At 40.7% G+C, this 22,688-nt stretch overlaps 2 protein-coding genes across 2 annotated transcripts; one reads left to right on the top strand and one right to left on the bottom strand.

Moving 5' to 3' along the window:
- Positions 1–1,219: 1,219 nt before the first annotated feature.
- LOC6041493 (RNA-binding protein 5-A) lies at positions 1,220–5,532 on the bottom strand. The gene is made up of 8 exons (XM_038254774.1): positions 5,317–5,532; positions 4,983–5,088; positions 4,610–4,840; positions 4,383–4,554; positions 4,258–4,327; positions 3,890–3,963; positions 1,529–3,529; positions 1,220–1,463 (listed from the first exon to the last, which is right to left on the bottom strand). The coding sequence occupies exons 1-8, from the start codon at positions 5,321–5,323 to the stop codon at positions 1,344–1,346; spliced, it is 2,781 nt and encodes a 926-aa protein (XP_038110702.1). The 5' UTR covers positions 5,324–5,532; the 3' UTR covers positions 1,220–1,343.
- Positions 5,533–11,823: 6,291 nt separating this feature from the next.
- LOC6041492 (Golgi phosphoprotein 3 homolog sauron) lies at positions 11,824–21,246 on the top strand. The gene is made up of 4 exons (XM_001850691.2): positions 11,824–12,403; positions 18,834–19,080; positions 19,145–19,320; positions 19,379–21,246. The coding sequence occupies exons 1-4, from the start codon at positions 12,191–12,193 to the stop codon at positions 19,625–19,627; spliced, it is 885 nt and encodes a 294-aa protein (XP_001850743.2). The 5' UTR covers positions 11,824–12,190; the 3' UTR covers positions 19,628–21,246.
- The last annotated feature ends 1,442 nt before the right edge of the window (positions 21,247–22,688 follow it).

The raw sequence follows: 22,688 nt of genomic DNA, 5'->3' as shown, positions 1-22,688 counted from the left end.
ACTCTGTTATGAATTGCAAAAGAACTTATTGTATTATGATTATTCACCAATAAAACCGAATTGAATTGAATTGAAAAAGCCTAAAGAATAATGCAGGATATTTTACGATCTTTTCTAAAACAATATTTTCTATTTTTTTTTTAATCAAGACTGACATTTCAAAAGGGCCAAACATTCAATATTATGCCCTTTTGAAATGTTAGTATTGATTAAAAAGTATTGTAAATATTGTTTTCGAAAAGGCCAGAAAATTCCACGAATGTTTCATATTTTAACATTGAAAATCGGACCATTAGTTGACATCAATTTTCCTGTTATTAAATCTTAAGCAATTCGCATTGCAATATCTCAGCCGTATCAACAATGTTCAAAAATGCAAAATTTAGAGAATTTTCTCAGACTTTCAAAAATATTTTTTTCGAAAGTGGGCAAACATGGGCACTAATTTTAAAAATGAATAACTGCGACTATTTTCAAAAAAGTTACCTAAAACAGGCTATAACTTAAAAACGGTGCACTTTTTCAAAATTTCACTCGAGTACTTTTTGATTGCAAATTCAATTTTACACCGAAAATGTAGTTGAAAAATTGTTGCGACCAATATTCATTTTTTTTTTTTAAAGATCAGTATTAAAAAGTTCATAACCTGATAAAAAAAATTTGGTCCCCGTGAACTTGCCCGTGAAATTTGCAATTGTTGAGCGTGAAAAATCACTAAGCCAAGCGATAAGCGATAACCGGGATGATTCAATAGTAGTTTATGCAACAAGTTGCAAAAAGAGGATTTTTTCAGCACGAGTCGTACATTTATCCAACGAGGTTCACCGAGTTGGATAAATACGACGAGTGTTGAAAAAATCAATTTTTGCAACGAGTTCCATACAACATTTTTTGCAATTCCGAAAAACACCCATTGAGTGAAATTTTAAGTAAAATTTTCATGTATTTTTTCAATAAATCGTTGAAATCAAAAAAAAATTTTGAAAAGTTTTACTTTTCGAAACAAGTGCTGAAAAGTTCAACTTTTCAGCACTCATTTCAGTGCTGAAAAGTAGAACTTTTCAGCATTTATTTTGAAAAGTGTTGCTATTCGATTCTGTTATTTTTGGTAGGAAAAAGTAGGCCGTTTCATTTCTTCAGAAGAACAGGAAAAGTTGACAGTTTCACAGCGGAATTGCAAAAAGGATTTTTCGGACAAAACAAATTATCTGCATATTTTCGATTATTATGAATAAAAATTATCTATTTAATTAATTACAAATTGGAATTCTACAACAATATATTCTTGAAACTAGAATAAAACCTACAATAATATAAGACAATTAGAAAGCAAGCTTCCCTTTTTACGCCTGCTCGTAACGCGACTTCATCATCTTCTTGATATAAGTCTTGTAATCGTCCCCGGTTGCCGCGTAATTGGTCGCCTTGATGCCCAGCCCGGCGTTCTGTACCCGCGTCTCAGTCTGCATTCAAAAACCAACCAATCAATCAAAGCTTGAAAATATGCACAGCAAAGTTTTAAACTTACCTCAATGATGTTCGTCCTACCCTGGTTGCTCCGGCCCAGGCCCTGCCCCTCGGACCAGCCCATCTTCTGGAGCAGCTTGTTGCCGACGTTGTTCTGGCCGATCGGGATGGCCGCCAGGTTCGGCGTCGGCGCCGACGACTGCTTCTCGAGCTCGCGCTGGAAGCGTTCCTTACTTTTGTTGACCGGCGGTGGATCCGCTTCGCCGTACTTGAGCCGCCGTTCCTTCGCCCGGTCCCGGTACGAGCCGCCCTTGTTGATGCCACCGGGGCCGCCACCACCGCCACCCGCTCCGCCTCCCTGTCCGCGCATCTTCTGCATGTTCTCCTTGTGCAGGGAGGACATTTTCAAATGCTTGTTCAGGATTTCGTGCGACTGGAATGCGCGCTTGCACAGCAGACACGTCAGCTTCTCAAAGTCGACAAAGTCCGACTCGCTGAAGCTGTCGCCGCCGTCGGCTTCGTTGTCCGAGTCGGAACCGTACGAGGAGACGAGGGTGTTGGCGGCGCTTTTGGGCGTGGCGGCTGGTGCCTTGGCCTGTGTCATGAGGAAGTTGGAGACTGCGGCGGTGCTTTGCTTCTTTTCGAGCAGGGAGAAGCCGACGTCGGCGTAGCCTCCGCCGCCGGAGGGTCCCGCGGGTTGTTTGACGGTGATTTGTCCCTGGGAGGAGTAGAGGGTGGCCTCTTCGACCTTGGCCGGGGGCTGGAGCACGCTGTAGTCCTTCTTTTGGTTCAGCTGTTTGGCCCACTTTTCCATGTCTTTGACGATCTTTTTGGCGACCTTGACCTTGTCGTGGGGTTGCTCCTTGGTTTTGGACTTTTCTGGTTTTTCGCCGTTTGCGGCGGCGGTGGTAGCTGCGGGTGGTTCCGGCGGTGGGGGTTCGGTTGAGATGGTCGCCGCTGGGGTGGAGGAGGTCGTTGAAGGCGCGGCCACGTACGTGCTGTTTTCGGCGTCCCAGTAAAGGTAGGAGCAGGTTTCGTTGTTGTAGTAGTACTGCGAGTTGGAGTCGTAATAGAGGCCGGTTGAGGGGTCGTAGTAGAATCCGGATGTTTCGTCGTACTGGTACTGGGTCACGTCCGGCGGGGGATACTGCCTGCCGTCGGTTCCGTTGGGGATTTGCAGGGGGGCGACGGTGGCTGGACCGGATGTTGCTGTTGAGTCTGATTTGCCCTTGGAGCCTTGCTTACGCGCGAGCGCGGACTGTGCTACGGCTGCGCCGGAGTTGGCATTTTCGCCGAGCTGCGCTTCGGTGGGGAAGTTGCTCATCTGTCCTTGGGAGATCTGCGTTACGTAGTAGTTGGTGTAGAACTGCAGGTAGTGCTCGTGCTCGGCCGGGTTAGACGCGTACACCGCTGCACTGTACTCTGCCAGCCGCGGAACGTCCGCCATCGTGTACTGATAGTTTCCGGGGTAAGCACCGGGGGGTGGATTTCCCCCGGACGGATCTTGGTAGTTGTTCCCGTTGCCCTGATTACCGCCACCTCCTCCGCCCTTGCCACTCTTGACCAAGTTGCGGTTCTCCGTGTCCATGCAGTACGTGATCAGCACCTCGCGGTTGTCGATCTTCAGAATCGGCTCGATCGCCTTCAACGCGTTGTGCGTGTTCATCGAGTCGAGCAGGTTGTCAAAGTGCAGATAGCAAATGCCCCGCGACGTCTGCGTCAGCGGATCCCGGCAGACCATAATTTTGCTAATCTTCGACACCAGCTCGGGGATCTTCTCCTGCATCGCGCACAGCACGCTCTCCTCGTTCGTCAGCACGTCCAGGTTGCGCAGCATGATCTTCTTCGTGAGGATGCTGCTGATTTCGTCGCTTCCTTCGCCGCCCTTTTCGCTTTCCTCGCGCGACGCGAAGCACTTGAAGCAGTTCTCACGCCGCTTGAAGTTGAACACGCCGCACTTGGCGCAGTACCAGTCCGTTTGGGGCTTGTTGGTGCGCATCTCCGCCGGCAGCGAGTACGTGTACTGCATGATGGCCCGGTGATCGTTGAAGATCAGCATTCCCTGGAGAGAGCGGAGAAAAAGAGAGGAAGAAAAGGCCGGATTAGTCCGGGACTGAGCCACCCCAATCGAACACGTTAGCCCTTTTTCGGCGTCGACGACAACTTTGGTTCGCGCTGCTTGCGGTCGAGATTTGCGGGGTGGGTTGGGATCACTGGAGGTCGTGTAGGGCTCGTCTCGCTTGACAACTCGGCAGAGTTGTTTGCAGCTTAAACGTATTTCTTTATCTTTTCGACAAACATCTCCGCCAGGTTGAACTCCGCGGAGCAGAGTCCGATCGCCAACCTCCAGGATCACAACCCGCCCTTAATTTTCACTTCTTCATCTTGGATGACGCAGAGTGGTTGTGGTGATGGTCGATACCTGTTTGTAGCAAATCCAGCGAGTTGCTTCCTCTTCAGTTCTGAACTCGACAAAAGCGAACCCTCTCGATGCACCTAGAGATACCACGGTCGTCACGGTGAGGTTGAGGAGGTGGTGAAGAGAAGAAAGAGCAAAACACAAACGATATCAATTTTTGGCGGGCCTTGCGAGCAGCAGCTAGTGATACTGAGAGAGTTGGGACGGCACTAAGCGTTTTTTGTACGAAAATTATCCCTTTTCGCGCCAGCCAGGCCAAATTCCGCCGTCGCGAGGTTGGTTCCTCTACTTACCCGGGGAACTCTTCTTACCAAAAATGACAATTTCTAACGGAATCGTGAGTGCTTAACAACGCAATAATCGGTCATTACCTGTTTTCTTGCGCCGAATTAGCCGGACGTGGAGAGCCTGAAGGCCGCACTGGATGAGATCGCTGTTGATCTGTAGAACAGAGCATTAAAACATCAAATAGCCAACTTCTTAGTAACAAACTCACATCAGCCTCCGTAATGTGGGCGGCCAGCCCGCGCACAATGATCTTGTTGTTTGGCTTCTGCTGGTAGAAAAACTCCTGGTTGTTGTCGCTGTCGTAGTTGTCGTCGAAATCCGTCGGGTCCGGCGGCTGGGGCGAGTAGCCGCCACGCTTGCTGGACTTGTCGCGATCGCCGCTGCAAATAAAAACGTTCTAATCCGCAAACTTTCCCTGTTTAATCAACCACTCACCGCCGATCGCGATCCCGTTCCCTCGACGACCGACGCTCCCTGTCCCGACTACGATGCCGATAGCGATCCCGGTTATCGTACGAACTGTTGTCCCCATAGTCCTGGTCGATCAAGTCCCGGTACAAATCCCGCTCCGGACTGCGCCGGCTATTCCCGCTGATGTAACGCTCCCGGCTGTACGAACGCGACCGGCTGCGGCTGTACCGGTTCCGCTGGTAGTGGTTCCGTTCCCTAAAACGCAAAAAGACGCACGGTTAGTACGGTCCCCCAAAAGAAAAGCGTTTGCGTTTCGAGCGCTGGCTGCGCGTTGGTTGGTTGGTCTTGCTCTTCCTTCCTCATGGCCCCGGAAGGCGAGCGCGCGCCTCATAATTACTTTGAGCGTCCACGGTTGCCGCGCTGGTCCCGTTGGTCATCCCGCTGGTTGCGGTTTCGGTTCCTATAGTAGCCATTGCTATTGTCACTCTCTGGACTCGGCGAGACTATAAACAATCACATTGCAAATCAGCATTAAGAAATTGGTTTAGACATTGGGTTTCGAACTGATTTTCTTTGCACAGAATGGTGCAAGGTTTGAGGATTTCATGCAAAATATATTATTGCCCATTCGGTAAACTCAGGTTCCCTTTGTACATGTATACTCAAAAGCATAAAAAAAACGTTCTGGAAGATATTCATTTAGCTTTTCCAAACAAAGATGGCAGACTTACAATCCATGTCGGCTCCTGGTCCTCCTGCTTGGCCACGGAAGTGTGCCGTTTTGTTGGTTGGTTGGGGTCCTAATTTAACTGTCCCGTATGGGGAACGCACTGCGCTTAGCAGTGGTACACTTGCTTAATGGAAATGAATCCAAATGACTAATGAAAAGTTGAATTAAATTTTCCACTTTTCCATCCGACACGATCCAAAGTGCGTAGAAAAATGGCGGTTTGACGTTGCGAAAAGGAACGCCCCAGTGCTAACGTGATGCGGCAAAATGCCCTCTTTGAAGTGTAGTACTAGATTAATGGAATGTGTGGCGTAGTACAGTGAAGCACGGTAGTTTGACACTTTTCAGTTTGTATTGTGCGTATTCCCGAAAAAGAAACGCGGCATGTCAGCCTCGAAACGACGCGCCGCACTTTCGGCAAATGCGCGCTGTCAAATCCCATACTAGGTTTTTTATTGCACCAAAATGTGTGTGTGTGTGTGTGGTCCAATCCAATACCCGCTAACCGGTAGCGAAATTATGGGAAAGTATAATTTGTATCAGGCTATGTATATGCCGAATGCTGATACAACTTATCTCAGTCCCGGGTATTAGGTGGTGATAGCCCTCGCGCTGCTTCCAACGACCCATTTCAGAATGGCAGAGATACTAGCGGCCCAATTCCGAGGTCGTTGGGCATTGTCCGGCCCCGCCTTAACATAGAAGCAAGCACCAGACGAATCCTTGATCTATCTTAAGACTCCCAATCCCTTCAGGCAAATCAGGGATCAGAGCGTATTTAATATGAGAAGAATACAACATGTTTCATAACCTTCAGATGGCCGACTGGCTAGAGTCCCAGACCATCAATCCAAAGGTGTGAGTTCGAATCCCACCTGATTCAGTTTCGTTTTTGTTCATATTCAAAGTTCCAATTCCTGATTCAAAATTTCAAGGGAACCGACCGGGATTTGATCCCTGAACCTTCTGCTTGTGAGGCAGAAGCCGTAACCATTAAGCCACGGAGCCGGTTCTATGTTTTTTATTGCACCAAAAGTGCAGAAAATCACTGTATCCAGCGAATGCCTAATCTAATGTAACCCAGTCAACCACGCAGAAAAATATGGCATGTTTGAATCAACAAAACATTTTGTTGATTCGAAAATCATATTTTTTTTATGAATCAACGCTAAACGTCAAAGCAACTTTTTCAAAACAATGAAGAATTTTGTGGAATTGAGAAAATCAATGTTTTTTTTTCAATAGAACATTTTTTTTGATTATATTTAACAAAATTTTTGTGGAAACAAACCTCATACAGGCTGATTCTACAAAATATTTTCCTGCGTAACTCAATCGGAAATCAGAGACGGAATTCAATTCGAATCGTTTACAAATTCCGGTTCACAATACCGATTGCGTTGACAGGGAAACAGTGAGTGTATTCCTCGCACACCTTATATTTCTCGGATCTGGCCTAGGATCTGGCTGAACGTGTATAAGGCTTTCCAGGCCCAGTGAAAAAATATAATTTAACCCAAAAATTATGAACTCCTCCAAAACAAAATTTCGCCGTGTCATCAAACTGATTTGTGGCGTGTAGAGTTGCGAAGAGACTAGCGCCGCGAGCAAAAAGGGTCGAGGAATCGACCTCAAATTTCTGGTACAAATCGCTCTATGGATGTGGACTGTGGATTTGATGGATAAAGCCATGAAGTCCAGCCTGAAAAGGATGATGACGGCGCTTTCAAAAGGGGGTCTTTGTCAATCCAAGTTTTAGTATAAATCAGTAACCGGATTGTCATGACTAACTCGTTAAGGGACTAACGGACCAGATTGACGGCCACTCAGTAATTTTGTTGAGGCCAGATAGCAACCCAGCCCAAGATTGTGACCAACACTCTTGATACACTCAACCCCCGGTGGTTGGTCACTTTTTCGTTTGACACTTTTTTAGCTTGTACCCCGTTGGTTGGTCAAAGTCAAACTAAAAAGTGACGAACTGTTACTTTTTACACGGCACTCACGCACTACAAACGTTTGGTAGTGTGTGTGAACTCCGTGTAAAAGGGGTGTCAAACTAAAAAGTGACCCCGTTCGTTTGACAACAGTTGGTGTCAAACCATCGGGGTTTGAGCAATGCTTGAAAAGGGGTCTATCACTGAATGGGACTGCTCGATATTCGATAGAACTTTCTGTCAGCGATCATTTCCCAAAACGATATTTGATCGCTGACACACAACGCCTATCATGACCATCGTTGCTTGGCGACGGTCAGTGAACGTAAACACGAAGACAAAACGAACGAAAAATGCCTCAAGCTCAAGCAGCCGCCCGAACGAGACAACGTGCTCTTTCTCTTTCTCTCGTTTTTGTCTCTCTCTTCCTTATGTATTCTGCGTGGTGACAGGAGTCATATGATTGCTATCATTGGAGAGATGATCGGAATCTCGGTAGAATGTCAAACGAACGCTCTCCAAGCGATTTTTCTCCTGGAGGGAAGTCAATGATTGTGTGAGTGACTTTGCGTAGCACTCATTCCTTTGTGTGTGAAACGAACGAAAGTAGAATGTAAAAATCAGGTTGTCGTGGTGAAGACGATTGGAGTGTTCTGTCAGCTATCACCAAAAAAGTCGAAATTTCGCAAGCCCTGGGTTTGAGTGTAATGTGTTAGTAAATTTATGACTAGAAAGCCTTATTTTAGAATTTGCTTTTATTGACCGCGTTCCTTCCGAGCTCCATAAACACATACACAATATTACCACATATGTGGAACTTTAGGTTCAAAAACGAGGACAGGACAGGTGCTGCCTCTCGCGGTGGAGAGCTGCAACTTTTCTACCAGTTTTTATGGCAGTTTTGCACACCGATGGGTCGTCCATAGTGTGTGTAGTAAGAATATTTTGAATTTTATAAAATTATTAAAAGTAGCAAGTTATGTATTTTTAGTTTTGGATAACAGCATGTATTTCCATCCAGCACATAATGTTGACTCAAAGGAACTTCAGCGTGCAATTTAACTTCATCATTTTGACTGAAATCATGTAATAAAACTCGGAAACTTTTATAGGGCCAAAGTGACCGCCTTGGGCGTCATTCAAGCTGTCAAGCTTGCTACATTATGTAACCTATATGTTTTTCTTTTCCTACTTACTTAAAACCAAATTTTAATTTTCTAGTACGTTTCCTTATATTCAACATTTTTAAAAGTTACTCAAACGACAACATCCCATTTTTCGTTCAATTTTTTAATTATTAATTTTTTACAAAATTTTGGTAATCGTAAACAGATACCGGCTACATGAAATATGCATTGACCCTCATCCGATCAAAACTGGTATACTGAGAAGATGCCTCAAGTAAACAAAATCGCAGCATGCCATGATTTGAATTTTCATTTTTCTTCTCGCGCGCCTCGCGAGTCAGCCGTTTGTTTTGCAATTTATTTACTTTTCATGCTCCAAAATGCCGGAAAAATCTGTGCAGTTAAAAATTGCATGTTCAATAATCATGGCTCATCATTCGATTCGTTTGGGAACAGGTATTTAGCTAGTGCTGGTAAAATGGCTTGAATTCTGTGACATCGAACAAAAATATGGGAGGTCGTCTTCCTCCCATCCCCCATTCGCAACTGCACAATCTGCTCCTTTCTTGTTTAAAACCACGATTTTATCAACCCACCCCCACCCAAGCGCCACTAAAGCTACATAATCTCCAAAAATCGATCATGTTTGAAAACATTTCTTGAATTACGCAGAATTGGTAAATAAAACGAAAACAAGGTCTGTCTGTCAATCTGCGAGTGGTATAAGAGATTCAAATTTGAGAGTTGTTTATGCTAAGTAGGCTGTGACTAGCTTGGACAAATTTACACTATACCAGCGACAGAACTCAACAATCGTCACACTTTTTGGGCTAACAGGATGTATGGAGTTCCAACCATGTGATATTACTGTAACGACAAAAGTAACTTACTTTTCAATTAAAAAGTGGTTTAAATGTTGTTGGTAAATTTTCTACCAGAAAAACCTATTCTTGAACGTTAAAATTAATGTGGGTAACTGGGTCCTAAAATTAAGCTTACCCAAGTATCCAAACAGCACTAAAACAAGTCAGTGTTCAGCACTACAAGCGCTTTACCAGCTGCGGATTATTGCTAACAAGTTTAGACATCTGCACTAAAAGCGCTTTTACAGCTGATTTGCGATCGGTTTTGGACTTCATATTTCTGATTTCCAGCTAGCCTCTACTGTTGTTGATCCAACCCTGCACAAAACGTCAAAAAAAAAAAAATGAGCGAAGCAAAAATGTGGCTCTCTCGGCTCTCTCTATTTTCCCTCCCATCTTCTGATCTATTTTTGGTTTGTTTACTACCACGTTACCGACTCAGCTGTCCGTGTGGGGAAGAGCCGATTTTTTTGCGTGAAAGGTAGATGTTGGAGATGTGAAGCCTTGATGCTTGAGTTTGCCGCCGATGTGTTGAATTTTCTGCGCCTTTATCCATTCGCCCAATTTGGAGTTGGCTTACCGCAGCTGTTTTTAAACCTACCAATGCTTGTACTTTGCATGATACCTAAAATAACTCTGTGGTATATGCTCCGTCAGACTCTGCTGGGGCAGGTTCCTCCATTATGACCAGTACCCCAGTACCCACGGCGAATTGGGTCCTAAAATGAAGCTTAGATTGCTGATATTATTGTTTACAGCGATAAAGCTTATTTTTCTGAGTACAATGACCATTTGTACGACCACAAAGAGTTTAAAATGGATTTTTAAATCAATTTTGAAAAATTAACCTCACGGTCCTTCTTGACAGAAAAGCTCCTACTTGACAGCTCGTTCCAAGCAGCGATCTGACAGGCATGCACTTTCCCGAAGTCACCGCCAGCGGCGCTGTCAATGTCAATGCTTGAAAAAAAACTTGGTGATTAAAAAAAAAAGTTTTTATTTTTGCAATTCATGTGCGTACAACATTTTCAAAAACCTCGCTGCAAAAACTTGGTTCGAACTTGGTTCGATTTTGACTTCACTCGCTTTGTATGTGGATGACAGTCGAGACATATCCGTGGTTCCAAGGGGACCATAGTTGATCCATCGAAAAAATGTTGTCTTGTCAAAAAAAAAATTTGCATTAAAATGAAAAAAAGTGATCAGAAATGGTTTTTAATCGTGTTTTTTACCGTTGTACATAAAAATTGACATAGGGCTTTAGTACCCAATTCTGAAGATTCTTTAGGCACCGAAGAGTACCGAAAAATGTCAACCTTTAGGCCAACCAACATTTTTCAAAAGAAGCGATTCTCTTTCATAATAATCGCAACATTAGTCCTCATTTTGTTTATTCAGCTCTTACGAAACATTTCGATAAGGACTGAAAAAATCGACAGCACCTGCTAAAGCATTAAATCACGGTGAATCTCAGCCTAGATCTCAGCCACCAACTGACAGCGGAAATTTTCTCCGCAGGTTTGGTTGGTTGTTCTAGTTGAAGGGATGAGCGAGTAAGAAATGTGTTTATTTTCGTTTGCTTCATTCTCTCTCTTTCACACCTCTACTGTGTTGCCAGTTAATGGGAAAAAATCCAGCAGTGTTGCTAGGAGCAGCATTAATTCAGCTGCATTTCAGCAAAGCCTAAAGCAATTGTTTTAGAGCTGATTTGTTTTGATCTTAGCTGTTTTATGACTAACTAGCTGGTGAATGCTGATGAACAGCTAATTTATGATTTATATTAATGCTGGATGGTTACTTGGGTAGATTGCTGATATTATTGTTTACAGCGATAAAGCTTAATTTTCTGAGCAAAATGACCCTTTGTACGACCACAAAAAGTTTAAAATGGATTTTTAAATCAATTTTGAAAAATTAACCTCGCGGTCCTTCTTGACAGAAAAGCTCGTACTTGACAGCTCGTTCCAAGAGGACCATAGTTGATCCATCGAAAAAATGTTGTCTTGTCAATAAAAAAAAATTGCATTAAAATGAAAAAAGTGATCAGAAATGGTTTTTAATCGTGTTTTTTACAGCGGTATACGCACATCGGAAGGAACCGGTCAAGAAAAATTTCAAATGGGCAGCAGCGGTAGCGAAAGCAAGTCAGAGAGGGTGAAGAAAAGTCCCAAGAAAACGCTCCATCTCCTTTGTTCTGCTGTTTCTTGACCCCTTTCCTTCCGATCTCCATAGAGTTAAGCCCGATCTCACGCACACTAGCTTACCATTTGTTTTTGCTGGCGGGTACAAATTTTAACCTAGAAATCCATCGTGTACGTACACGCAATACATGCGCACGTAGATAACTCTATACTAGCCTTACCGTTGTACATAAAAATTGACATAGGGCTTTAGTACCCAATTACCCAAACTTAGTTTATTTTCAATGTAGAGTGTACTTTGGCACCTACATCAATCTAGTACTGCACAATGATCGCCAATCTCCTGCGCACCTTTCACACCGGGGCTGTTCCCGCACCAAATCAAAACAATCGTTGTACAGAATCCACCTCCATTGCGAAACGTCACCATCAAACGTCAAACCCCGTGTCGATCCGTGGATGATTGCCCCAGCAGTCGGCCATGTTTTTTTCGTGATTCGTGTTTCGTGTCAAGTTGTCGAAAGTTTTCTCCGTGAAAATCCGCTCCCAGTTCCGCTCGGGAACCGTTTCTACAGGACTTGCCAACAACTGAGGTGGACGTTCCGCTTGGGGGTTGACGGTCGTGCGTGTGTTGTGGGGTTGTGCGGCCACTGGGAGCAAGAGGACTCACCACCCTCAATAAACAAGAAGGTTGCTGGAGCTGGGTGGAAGAAAATTAAGGAGTTCCGCGGATTGTGAGGCAGGCAGGACAGCGGGGGTTGAGGGAAGGCAGAAGATAGGGAAGAATTCGCGATTGTTGTCGACGCGATGAATCGAAGTGAGGGCCTCGTTCGGCGGGTCAAGACTCGCGACACAGATTCCAATGGAGGAAGTGGCGGAGGGGGTGGGTCGTCCTCCAGCCAGTACGGCGATGCGGAGAACAAAAACGAGCAGGAGGAAGAGCTGGAGGATTGCGACTCGAAGGAAACGCGGCTAACCCTGATGGAGGAAGTGCTGCTGCTCGGACTGAAAGATAAGGAGGTAACGACCGATGACGACGACGACAAAGTTATCTTGTAACTTGGCTTTACAAGTGGCACCTAATTATCGGGCTTCGAGTTGGTTGGAAATGCTCCAAGGTTTTCATCGAAGCAGTCGGTGAAAGGGTGAAGATTCACCTCGCGCTGTCTTCTTGTTCGTCGTTCGTCGTTCGCGTTTCGTTGGATGACACGTTTGCAAACATTCGGCAGCAGCAGAAGAGCTTTGAGTATGACATAATTTCTGGCATTGACTTGCTCCGCGGCTGGTTGGGTTTGAATTACAACAGAGAATCGAAGAACGGTGGTTTGTGGCTCTGGTAAATAGTTCGTGGCTCTTTAAATATTTATAAAGATGAAAGTGTGACCCTGGAGAACTTGAGCATCGAATGAAGCTGTGCTTTAAAAGCTGCATTCGGCAAAAATTCGACATAAATATGCTCACTTTTAAAAAACATTGTTGTTTAGTTTAAAAATTATACAAATTCTTGAATTTTGCTTCCAGTTCTTTCAATGTTCTTTTACCGCAAAATGGGCGACATTGATAGAATTTAAATTTATTTTTCGAATATATTCGAACTGGTAAGGCTTGTTTCTACAGTTGTTTGAAACATGTTCCGTAAACCGGGGTGACATTCATAGGATTTCAATTTATTTTTGGAATATTGATCAACTGGTCTATTTGTCTCAAGATTATTATCAAAACAAAAACATTTTTATGCCTCTGTGCTTTCTTATTCTAAAAAAAAGGAAACCTAGCAAGCTTAGTACGGGAGAGCACTGAAGCATCGATTTACTGGGGTAGACTGGTCCATGTACTATTTTTGGAAATAAGTTTTTTTTTATGCTGTTTAAAAAGAAGTTTCTTTCGAAAGCCTTATTTTGAATTTCGGGGTAACTTATAGCCTTGTAAAAAACGGACTTTAAGTGCCCAAATTTAAGTTTTTGCGTTAAATGTACCGTGACTTAGGTTACTATTATAGTTTTAAGAAATCAATTTTATTTTTGACTTAACTAAGTTTATAAGCATGAAAAATGGATGATAAGATCCTTGCCCTGATAAAAAGTCTAACTAACAGGATATCGTTGCCAAATAAAATTACTATTACTAAGATAGAATTCTGCCCAAAATTCCTTAAACCTAGTTTTGTTTATTGAAGTATAGTATGTATAGTGCACTTTAAACTAAATACGAAGCACGAATCACATTTTATATGTTGGAGAATGGGCAAATTTGTATGAGAGCTGGTCCAAGGATGTAACGATACCAACCTTTTTTGAAAGATCTCGCCGAGATATGAAAAAAAGTCTTCTGGATCAACTCTCTAATCGTATTTTTGCTTCTTCTAAAATCACTCATAAAATCTTTATTTAATTATGGATTTGGATCATCTTGACTTCATTCGACGCGTATCAGCTAAAACTATCAGTTCTGAGATTTCTATGCATGATTGAAACATGTCCTCTTTTGTTTTAATCCGTTTGAATTGTTTGCGCAAGATGCTTACCATAGAAATAAGTCGAAACTCCAAGATTTAAGACTTTGAAAACGGATTCTTCCCAGACTGCTTCACTGAGTATGGAAGGCTACAGCTCATTGTTGTAACAACTTATTGAGATGTGCTGGGTAATCCAAGAATTCCTTGAAGTTAAGACCTGTGGTTCTACCGCAGTAACAAGCCATATGTTAGTTCAGTGTGTTTGGTAGACTAATTTGCTAATGACTTGGGATGTCTTGGGTCAGCTAAAAACTACTCAAAATGATCAAACTTCAACAGTTTGTAACTTTTAAACCCCTGGGTTTAGAGAGTTGGTTCAGAAGACTTTTTTCATGTCTCGGCGAGATCTTTCGAAAAAAGTTGGTTTTGTTCGTGTACGTACATCCTTGGACCAAATACGCCCATTCTCCTTTGTTCTACTGAAATACCGATAAATTTGAAGATATTTTCGGATTGAATTTCAAAAACACATACAATTTACTATTTAGAAGCTAACTTTATCTTCTCTTAGTCCAAAGATTACGAAAATGCATTTAATTTTCTATTCGAAATCAATTTCATTGAGAAAAATCAATATCAAAATCATCTTATTAATAAACATTTCTGTAATAACAGTTATTTTTTGGGCACTATACACATTTTTAGAAAGAACATGTAAAAAAATGAAGGTTTGACAAAAAACTAGTTCTACGTTTTGTTCACAAACTCATGCCGAACATTTTGCCATAAAAACGCTCATGAAAAGATGATTTCTACACAATGTTCCATAACACCATAACAAATACATAGAAAATGCAAAAACAAAACGGTCAAAAAAAGTGTGTACACCTTTCGAAATATAAACAAAAATAAAGTTATTTTTTGATAAATCACCATTACTCGAGTGTTCAAACCCTGAACAGTCATCATTGACTTATCTAGAAAAGAATTTAAAACTTATCTAAACAATATTGTGTAAACATTCCATTCTACTTAGGCTGGAACAAATTTTATATTAAGTTTTTGTCCGAAAAATCAGGGGGCAAAAAAAAAATATTTAAAATGCATTTCGATACATTATTTTTAACATGTTTGGGTTGATTTATAAATTTTTTTTTTCGTCAAATCTTTGGAAACTAATGTTTGCAAAACAACTGAACTAGTGTAAATTGCATTTTAAAACACTTTTTGCATTCAAATGTTGAGACTATGGCTATTTTATTTTATTTATTTTTTTACACCTGGGTAAAAGTAAGTTTGACTCATTAATCTTTTAAACAGTTTAACAAGATATTGAAAGAACATAGAGATTTGATGCAGCACACCACAGTTCATTTTAAGAATGTTTTTAAAACGTACAAATCAAAAGCACAAAAATAAATTAGCAATTAGTTTTATCTTTTTAAGTCCCTGGAGATGGAGCCACACGTTGCCGTCGTTTCAGGGCTTTTATCCAAGATGGTTCCGATGTTGATATATATCACACATTTATTTTATATTTATATACTTGTGTTGATAGAAATCACAGCTTTTATAATATGTAAAATGGCAAGATATTGAATTTTTTTATTTGAATCTCAATATTCTTGTTCGTAAAATCTGTTAGGAACAGGTTTAAACCTGTTTGATAATGGGGAGGAATAGTTAGTTGTTTTTGTAACTTTTTTTAGGTTGTTTTATAATTCCAGACTCCAGTTATGTGTAAGCCAGCTTAGTAATGCTATCAGAATCTCTGATTTCAATTGATGTGGTACACTACCAATTTTGAGTTGTCAAAAAATCCATAGAGTCTCGATCAATCAATAATGAAATGATATCGGACAAAATTCGTTAATCTGTTGAACTAACGGTTTTCGGATTATGGTTGTATCGACCATTGTTGCGAATCGAGGATCTACTGGAGGTTTGACGATCAAATGGAGCCTAACATTTCAAAGGGACACATGGGATTTGTAAACAGGAGTGTGTCTCTTCCACTCAAATAACAGTTTACAAAAGGTATGATAGGGATACGCTCCTGTTTGCAAAACTTGTGTGTCCTAATAAAATGGAAGGCACGAAATAGTCGTCTAAACGACGAGTGTTCAACTTGTAAAATATGAACAGTTAATTTATGGTTATTTGTTTTGGAAGCAGCAAGACAGGATTAAAAACTAGGTAAAGGAATGTTTGGCTTTGTAATTTCGGGGATTTGAGATTCAAGTTACTTTCAGACGGTTTAGTTGAGGTTGTTGATTCAAGTTAGTTAGTTTTTCTGAAATGAATAATTGGACATAAATGATTAGCTAAATTAAAGTTAGTTGCAGTGTACGACAAGACTACTGACGGACGCGACAGGACGGGGCCCAGAATAAATGTCCTTGACAAGTTAGTTTTCATCTTTCATTTTCCAGTAAATTTATTTGATTACCTTTAGATTTGAAATACATCATAGGTTCCTTTTGTATAAATCTCAAATTAGTTTTTGATTGAATCATAATTTCAGATTTCCTATATTCAGTTTTAAAGTTAGATTAACGTAACTGCTCATGTCATCCAAGTTCTTACTACTCACACCTACACTAATTTTCTTTCACCTTCCCCCTCCCGATCCCCTATATCTTCCGGTGGTGTTCATTTGGTATGCATTACTAGTTCGGCCACTACCCTTTTTTCCACAAGAAACCGGACTTGGACTGACTTGAGGCCGCGTCCCCCACCTTGCTCCGTAAAACGAAAACGAAACGAATTAGTTTTATCTTTTTAAGTCTCTTCCAAATCTCGAGTCTTTCTTTTGAAAAGGTCCTATAAACAAAATTTTCACTTTTTGCTTTTTGGGTGTTTTTGAATACCTAAAACACCAAAAAAGCAAAAATTGTATATTTTGTTTATAGGACCTTTTCAAAAAAAACTCTAGAAATGTATCTGATTACACAGTTTTTGTAGGTGTACGGATTTATTAATTTGTCGAATACACTGAAAATGTATCTCGCAATAACCAAAAACCATCAAAAATCATTTATTTAAAACTCTTCCAAAAAGATAAAAATGCAGACCATGGATTCTACCTACCATCGATTCTACCACTAGGCATCAATATGAACTCTTTGGACTACTTTCGGGATATTCGGGGTCGTCCAAAGTGTCCTGTTACAGTAATTGTTCGGTAACTGGGCGTTAGTTAATGGATGCAAAAATCGTATTAAATAAATAAAAAAAACTTTTTTCAAACTTTTGTTGAAGTTGAAGTTACAATTTAAAAAATCTCGAGTTTTTTTTTAAAAGGTCCTATAAACAAAATTTTCACTTTTTGCTTTTTGGGTGTTTTTGAATACCCCTGACTCAAGGCGGTTCTAAAAACACCCAAAAAGCAAAAATTGAAAATTTTATTTATAGGACCTTTTCAAAAAAAAAAAAAACTCTTGAAATATGAAAAAAAAACATTGTAAATTTGAGTAACTTTTACTTTTATATTTCATCTGGAAAATATTATGCATCGGTGGTCCCCTCGTTATTTTTTGTTCAGCCCAGTTAACGAGCAGCATTCGGTGACTGGGCTACGTTCTCAGCCCAGTTACCGAACAACTACTGTATATAGATACAGTACATGTTTGGTAACTGGGCGGTAATGCAACAATCAATTGTAATAAATTATAAACATTATTAAAGTTTTGCCTTTCTCATCTTACTGAGGAAAGGCTATAAACTCACTCAAAAAATCAATTTCTTAATTCGATCTCGTAGCCCCACCTTTACGTATACTTATCGACTCAGAATCAAATTCTGAACAAGTGTCTGTGCGTGTGTATGTCTGTAAGTCCGTGCACCGAAAAATATGCACACGATTATCTCCGGACTGGCTGAACCGATTTGGACCGTTTTGGTCTCATTCGATCCGTCTTGGGGTCCTACAAGACCCTAGTTAACATTATGAAGTTTGGAAAAGTACTTCAAAAGTTATGCTTAAAAAACGTTTTTGGCTGAAGTTCGGAAGATTGTTAAAAAGAGGTTGGTTTTTGTCTTGTTGTATATTTTAAGGAAAGGTATTTAAAAGACCTTTTCAATGAGTTTAAAACATCGAAGATCTGACAACTCTATCAGAAGTAATTAGCGTTGATGGGGGGTAATCAAAAGACCTTTCCAATGGGTACAAAAGATTGAAAATCTGACAATCCTATCAAAAATATATAAATGCGAGGAAGGAACCATCCACCTTAAAGCACGCACTTCGGAAGGAACCGGTCAAGAAAAAAATCAAATGAACAGATGCAGTAGCGAAAGCAAGCCAGAGAGGTTGAAAAAAGCCCCAAGAAATCGTTTCCTCTCCTTTGTTCTGCTGTTCGTGAAGCCATTTCTTGACCCCTTTTCTTGGGAGGTGCGTATTGGCCCTAAGGTGGATTAAGTAACGTTTTTCATGAAATTTCATGTCATATTCAATGGATATGGATGGATTTTCCTATGTACATAGGACCTTTTGAAAAAGTAAGCGATATTTAAAGGGTATACCACAGACAGTCTGTGGGTATAGTCTGGCCACAAATTTTAATAACTTTGATCGGTGGTCCCCTCGGCATTTTTCGTCCAGCCTTGTTAGCGACCAACTACTGTAATTGAGTCTATACCGTCTTAAAAACTGATTCTAATAAGTTCGCAGTTGTGAAGTGAATCTAGTGATGTCCCGGGACCCTTTGGTATAACTATAAACTTGGAACTTGGGATATTCTGGGTCGACTAAAGTAACCTGATTTGAAATAACGGTTTAGGTTCATGCTTGGTATGGTTCTGAGAGTTTTGGAGAGTTTGTGGTATGTTATGAAGCATGGAGCTTCTGGAACCTCAAAAGCATCATCCGCCACGTTACAAATTCTAACTCAAGTCTACGTTTCCAATAGTTTGAAAAAGCCCCTGCTAAATCAGAACAACGTGTCTCAATTTGTTAAACTCAACCCTTTCTTCTCTCTCTTCTTCCACGCCCAGGGCTACACATCGTTCTGGAACGACTGCATATCGAGCGGCCTGCGGGGCTGCATCCTAATCGAGCTGGGCCTCCGTGGCCGCGTCGAACTGGAGCGCGCCGGCATGCGACGAAAGGGTCTGTGCACGCGCAAGATCATCCTCAAGTCGGACACACCCACCGGGGACGTGCTGCTCGACGAGGCCCTCAAGCACGTTAAGGAAACCGACCCACCGGAGACGATCCAGAACTGGATCGAGTACCTGAGTGGTATGACGAGTGCGCGCTGGTTTCTTGGTTTCGGAGTTGAAATGGCTTTTTTTGTTGGTTGCAGGTGAAACCTGGAATCCGCTGAAGCTGCGCTACCAGCTGAAGAACGTGCGCGAGCGACTTGCCAAAAACCTGGTGGAGAAGGGCGTGCTGACGACGGAAAAGCAAAACTTCCTGCTGTTTGACATGACGACGCACCCGCTGAACGACAACGTCATCAAGTGTCGACTCGTGAAAAAGGTAGGAGCGTTTGGTTTGGGGTGTTGTGTTGAGGCTAACTTGAAGGTCATCCCGACAGATCCAGGACTCCGTACTGACCAAGTGGGTGAACGACCCGCAGCGCATCGACAAGCGGATGCTGGCGCTGATCCTGCTGGCGCACGCGAGCGACGTGCTGGAGAACGCGTTCGCCCCGCTCAACGACGACGACTACGAGCTGGCGATGCGACGCGTCCGGGAGCTGCTCGATCTGGACTTTGAGGCCGAGGCGGCCAAGTCCAACTCGAACGAGGTCATCTGGGCGGTGTTTGCGGCGTTCACCAAGTAGAGCTAGGTGGGTTGTGTGCATTTTGAGCTGCGGGACTAAGAGATAGAGAGAGAAATGTTTCGGTTTGCATCGAAGTCCAAACACACAACAGGTAAAGTCCCATTTATAGAGCTTGCGATCCCCCTGTAGCATCTCTCCCTTCGTTGTTTCCTAAACGCCGTGTGATCGATCAAGCTATTCCAGAATTCAGACCCCCTTTAAAATTACGAAATCAAAAAAAAACTTTACGGCATGATATGCGACGTAGCCAGAAGGAAGGTGACATGAATGAGAGTAGAAGTAGTAAAAACAAAAAAAACAACACACACACTAGCAACTGAATATATTTTTATTTTATTTTACCTATTTATAGCGGATAATCCAATAAAATCAAAAAACGATACAAAACAACATTACACACACTGAATCAACACGAATTGAGGAAGGCAAAGAGTCTTTTTTAATAAAACATTACTGAATACGATCGTTACGAGCAGCGCTAAATAATAAACTAATTAAGGGACAAACAGTTGTACTGCTTAAAACAGGTTAAAGACACAGACTTAGAACGAGACAAATAGAGTGGCGTTTCCTTTTCCAACTCTAGCAAAAAAAATATATCAAAAATAACAGAAAGGTTAAAAAAAATCTAAGCTAAACACTTTGTGATTTCACGTTTTTTTTTTTACTCTTTTCTTGTGTTCGAACCTCGTTCCACGCACTCTTACACAAACTATACACAACAAAACACGTAAACTGCTGAAACCGTTTTTACCCCCAAAAAAAAAGTAATCGTAATCGTACACGATTGGTTTGTGCATTCTAATACATAAAACTAAAAATCAAGAAGTCCATCCTATCCCGCGATAATGCGCCACCGACCTCCTCCGTTCAACACAACCCACACTGGCAAAAGGCACCCCCTATTTAAATTTGTTACTCTTCTTGTTGTTAGAAAAAAGAAGCCACTACACGAAGAGAAGAGACCAACGGAAACGGAAGCATTTTTATATATGTGTGTGTGTGTCGAGCGCGCGCGTTATCACAAATTTCCTAGAAAGAGCGCGCGCGCGCGAAACTATGATAATTTTTGGTGAATACATTTTTCTATCATTACACAAAAAAAAACAAAAAGGAAAGAGATAAGCACGTTTGTGACTCACCAGCACACTTGAAATGAAAACGCGTGAATGGTGGTGATGGTGGAGGCGCATTATAAGCATTGCGGAAGACAAAAGAGAAAAGAAAAAAAAAACCGCGGGAGACAACAGTTTAATAATGATAACAGGTTAGCAACTACTATATAGAAAAAAAACAACACACGCATGTAAGATTCGGGATACGATTTAAAAAAAGGGGTGTGCGAGAAAGAGTGTGAGAAAGAAAGATTTTGCTGTAGAGTTGTATTTCCAGAGAAAAAAAAACGCAATCTACGAGCTGATCCGGGGCGCGCGCGCGTCAAGGGTGTGAACGGATGATAAAAAGTGCGAATGGCTGACCGGAAATTAAAAAAAAAAATATATAGTGAGAGAAATAGCGCGAGAGATAGAGAGAGTGTGAAGTGTACATAGATATAATTGAAAATTATTGTTATCAAGTACTACGATATGTAAAATAAAGCAAAAAGTAATTGAAAAATAGTTATTCGGAATTTTATTCTCTCCAGGTTCCCGAGTCGGAAAGTAAACTCAATGATTTTGCATATGGGACATTTATGCGAACATGGCAGCGAAAGCATGCCAGAGAGGATTAAGAAAAGCCCCAAGAAATCGTTCCCTCTTCTTTGTGCTGCTGTTCGTAAAGCCATTTTTTCTTGACCCCTTTCTTGAGAGATGCTTATTGGCCCTGGGCGAAAAAGAATGGCTTTTTTTTTAAATTGAGATTTTGAAAAGTTTTGAATAATCTGCTTAACAAAGTTTTCAAAATTCAACAAGTTTAATTTCAATTTCTTCTATATGCATTGTTTCATTTAAAGGCTGGTACGGAGCTCGAAAGGAACGCAAAACTCCATATAAAAAACTCCCTAGAAACGTTCAAGCAAAGGGTCACAAAAACTTTACGACGTTTCTTTGTACGGTGCTTGTTCGCAATGTTTTGTTAAAAAATAAAATAATTCAGATTTGAATGCGACTGAAAGATACAAACGTTTAAATACTTTTTATTCGATATAACTTTTAAAAACCAGAATTGCCTCATGACTCCGATTTTTGACTCAGAATAAAATAAATCAGAGGTAAAAGCCATAACGACAACCTTCTATTTTTTTGTAAAAAATTAAAAAATCACAAATAACAAAATTAAGATAAGTAAAAAAGATTTCGAATTTACAAAAACTTAGCAACACAAAAAATCTTAAACTTAGCAATTCAAAAATAGAAATATTAAAAAATTTAAGATCGTAAAATTTTAAAATCTAGAAATTCCAGAATCCGAAAACATAAAAGTTAAAAAAAAATCTTAGAAGGTTAAAAAAAATTTTAGAAGGTTAAAAATTTAAGTTCAGAAATTAAGAAATTCAAACTTACACAATTTGCATTTCAGATTTTCTAATTTTTAATTTCAAAATAAGAATTCAAAAGTCCTAAAACGCAAGAACCTTAAAATTCAAAAATTCTGAAATTACAAACTTCAAAAATAAAAATAACAGAAATTTTAAAATGTTTGCTCGATTATCCAAAGTCTTTCCCAAAATTTTTCTTCGGATAAGAAGATGAAGAAAGAATTAAGAAGAATTTAGGAATGTAAGAATTTATAGTGAAAGAATTTAAATCGTTTCATTTAAAATTCAATAATGAAAACAATGGATGAATTCAAAAATTAAGGCATTTAAGAATCTTTTTGTTTAAGAACTAAAGAATTTTTAATTTAGTTTTTTTTTTTTGTTAAATTTGTTGTTTTTTGGGTTTTTCTATTTTTTTCTTATTTTTATTTTGTTAATTTATGTTATAACTTAACTATAGTTAAGAATTTGAGTTTATTTTTTTACATTTCTGGGTTTTTTTTTTTAAGGAACAATAAACTAAACTTTAGTTTTTGCTTTTTGAGTGTTTTTGAAACAGCCTTGAGTCAGGAGTATTAACCC

Source organism: Culex quinquefasciatus, chromosome 2 (assembly GCF_015732765.1).
Source record: "Culex quinquefasciatus strain JHB chromosome 2, VPISU_Cqui_1.0_pri_paternal, whole genome shotgun sequence".
NCBI lineage: Eukaryota > Metazoa > Arthropoda > Insecta > Diptera > Culicidae > Culex > Culex quinquefasciatus.
The sequence above is the reverse complement of the archived record's forward strand: the minus strand, read 5'-3'. Positions and strand labels throughout refer to the sequence as shown.

Bases quoted from the DNA above. Each gene is read 5' to 3' on its own strand.
- LOC6041493 (XM_038254774.1), bottom strand. The intron at 4,841-4,982 runs GTAATTATGAGG...TTTGCGTTTTAG, and splicing joins GGCAACCGTGGACGCTCAAA to GGAACGGAACCACTACCAGC. The intron at 4,555-4,609 runs GTGAGTGGTTGA...TTTTATTTGCAG, and splicing joins GAACGGGATCGCGATCGGCG to CGGCGATCGCGACAAGTCCA.
- LOC6041492 (XM_001850691.2), top strand. From the start codon at position 12,191: ATGAATCGAAGTGAGGGCCTCGTTCGGCGGGTCAAGACTCGCGACACA. The intron at 12,404-18,833 runs GTAACGACCGAT...TTCCACGCCCAG, and splicing joins TCGGACTGAAAGATAAGGAG to GGCTACACATCGTTCTGGAA. The intron at 19,081-19,144 runs GTATGACGAGTG...TGTTGGTTGCAG, and splicing joins CTGGATCGAGTACCTGAGTG to GTGAAACCTGGAATCCGCTG.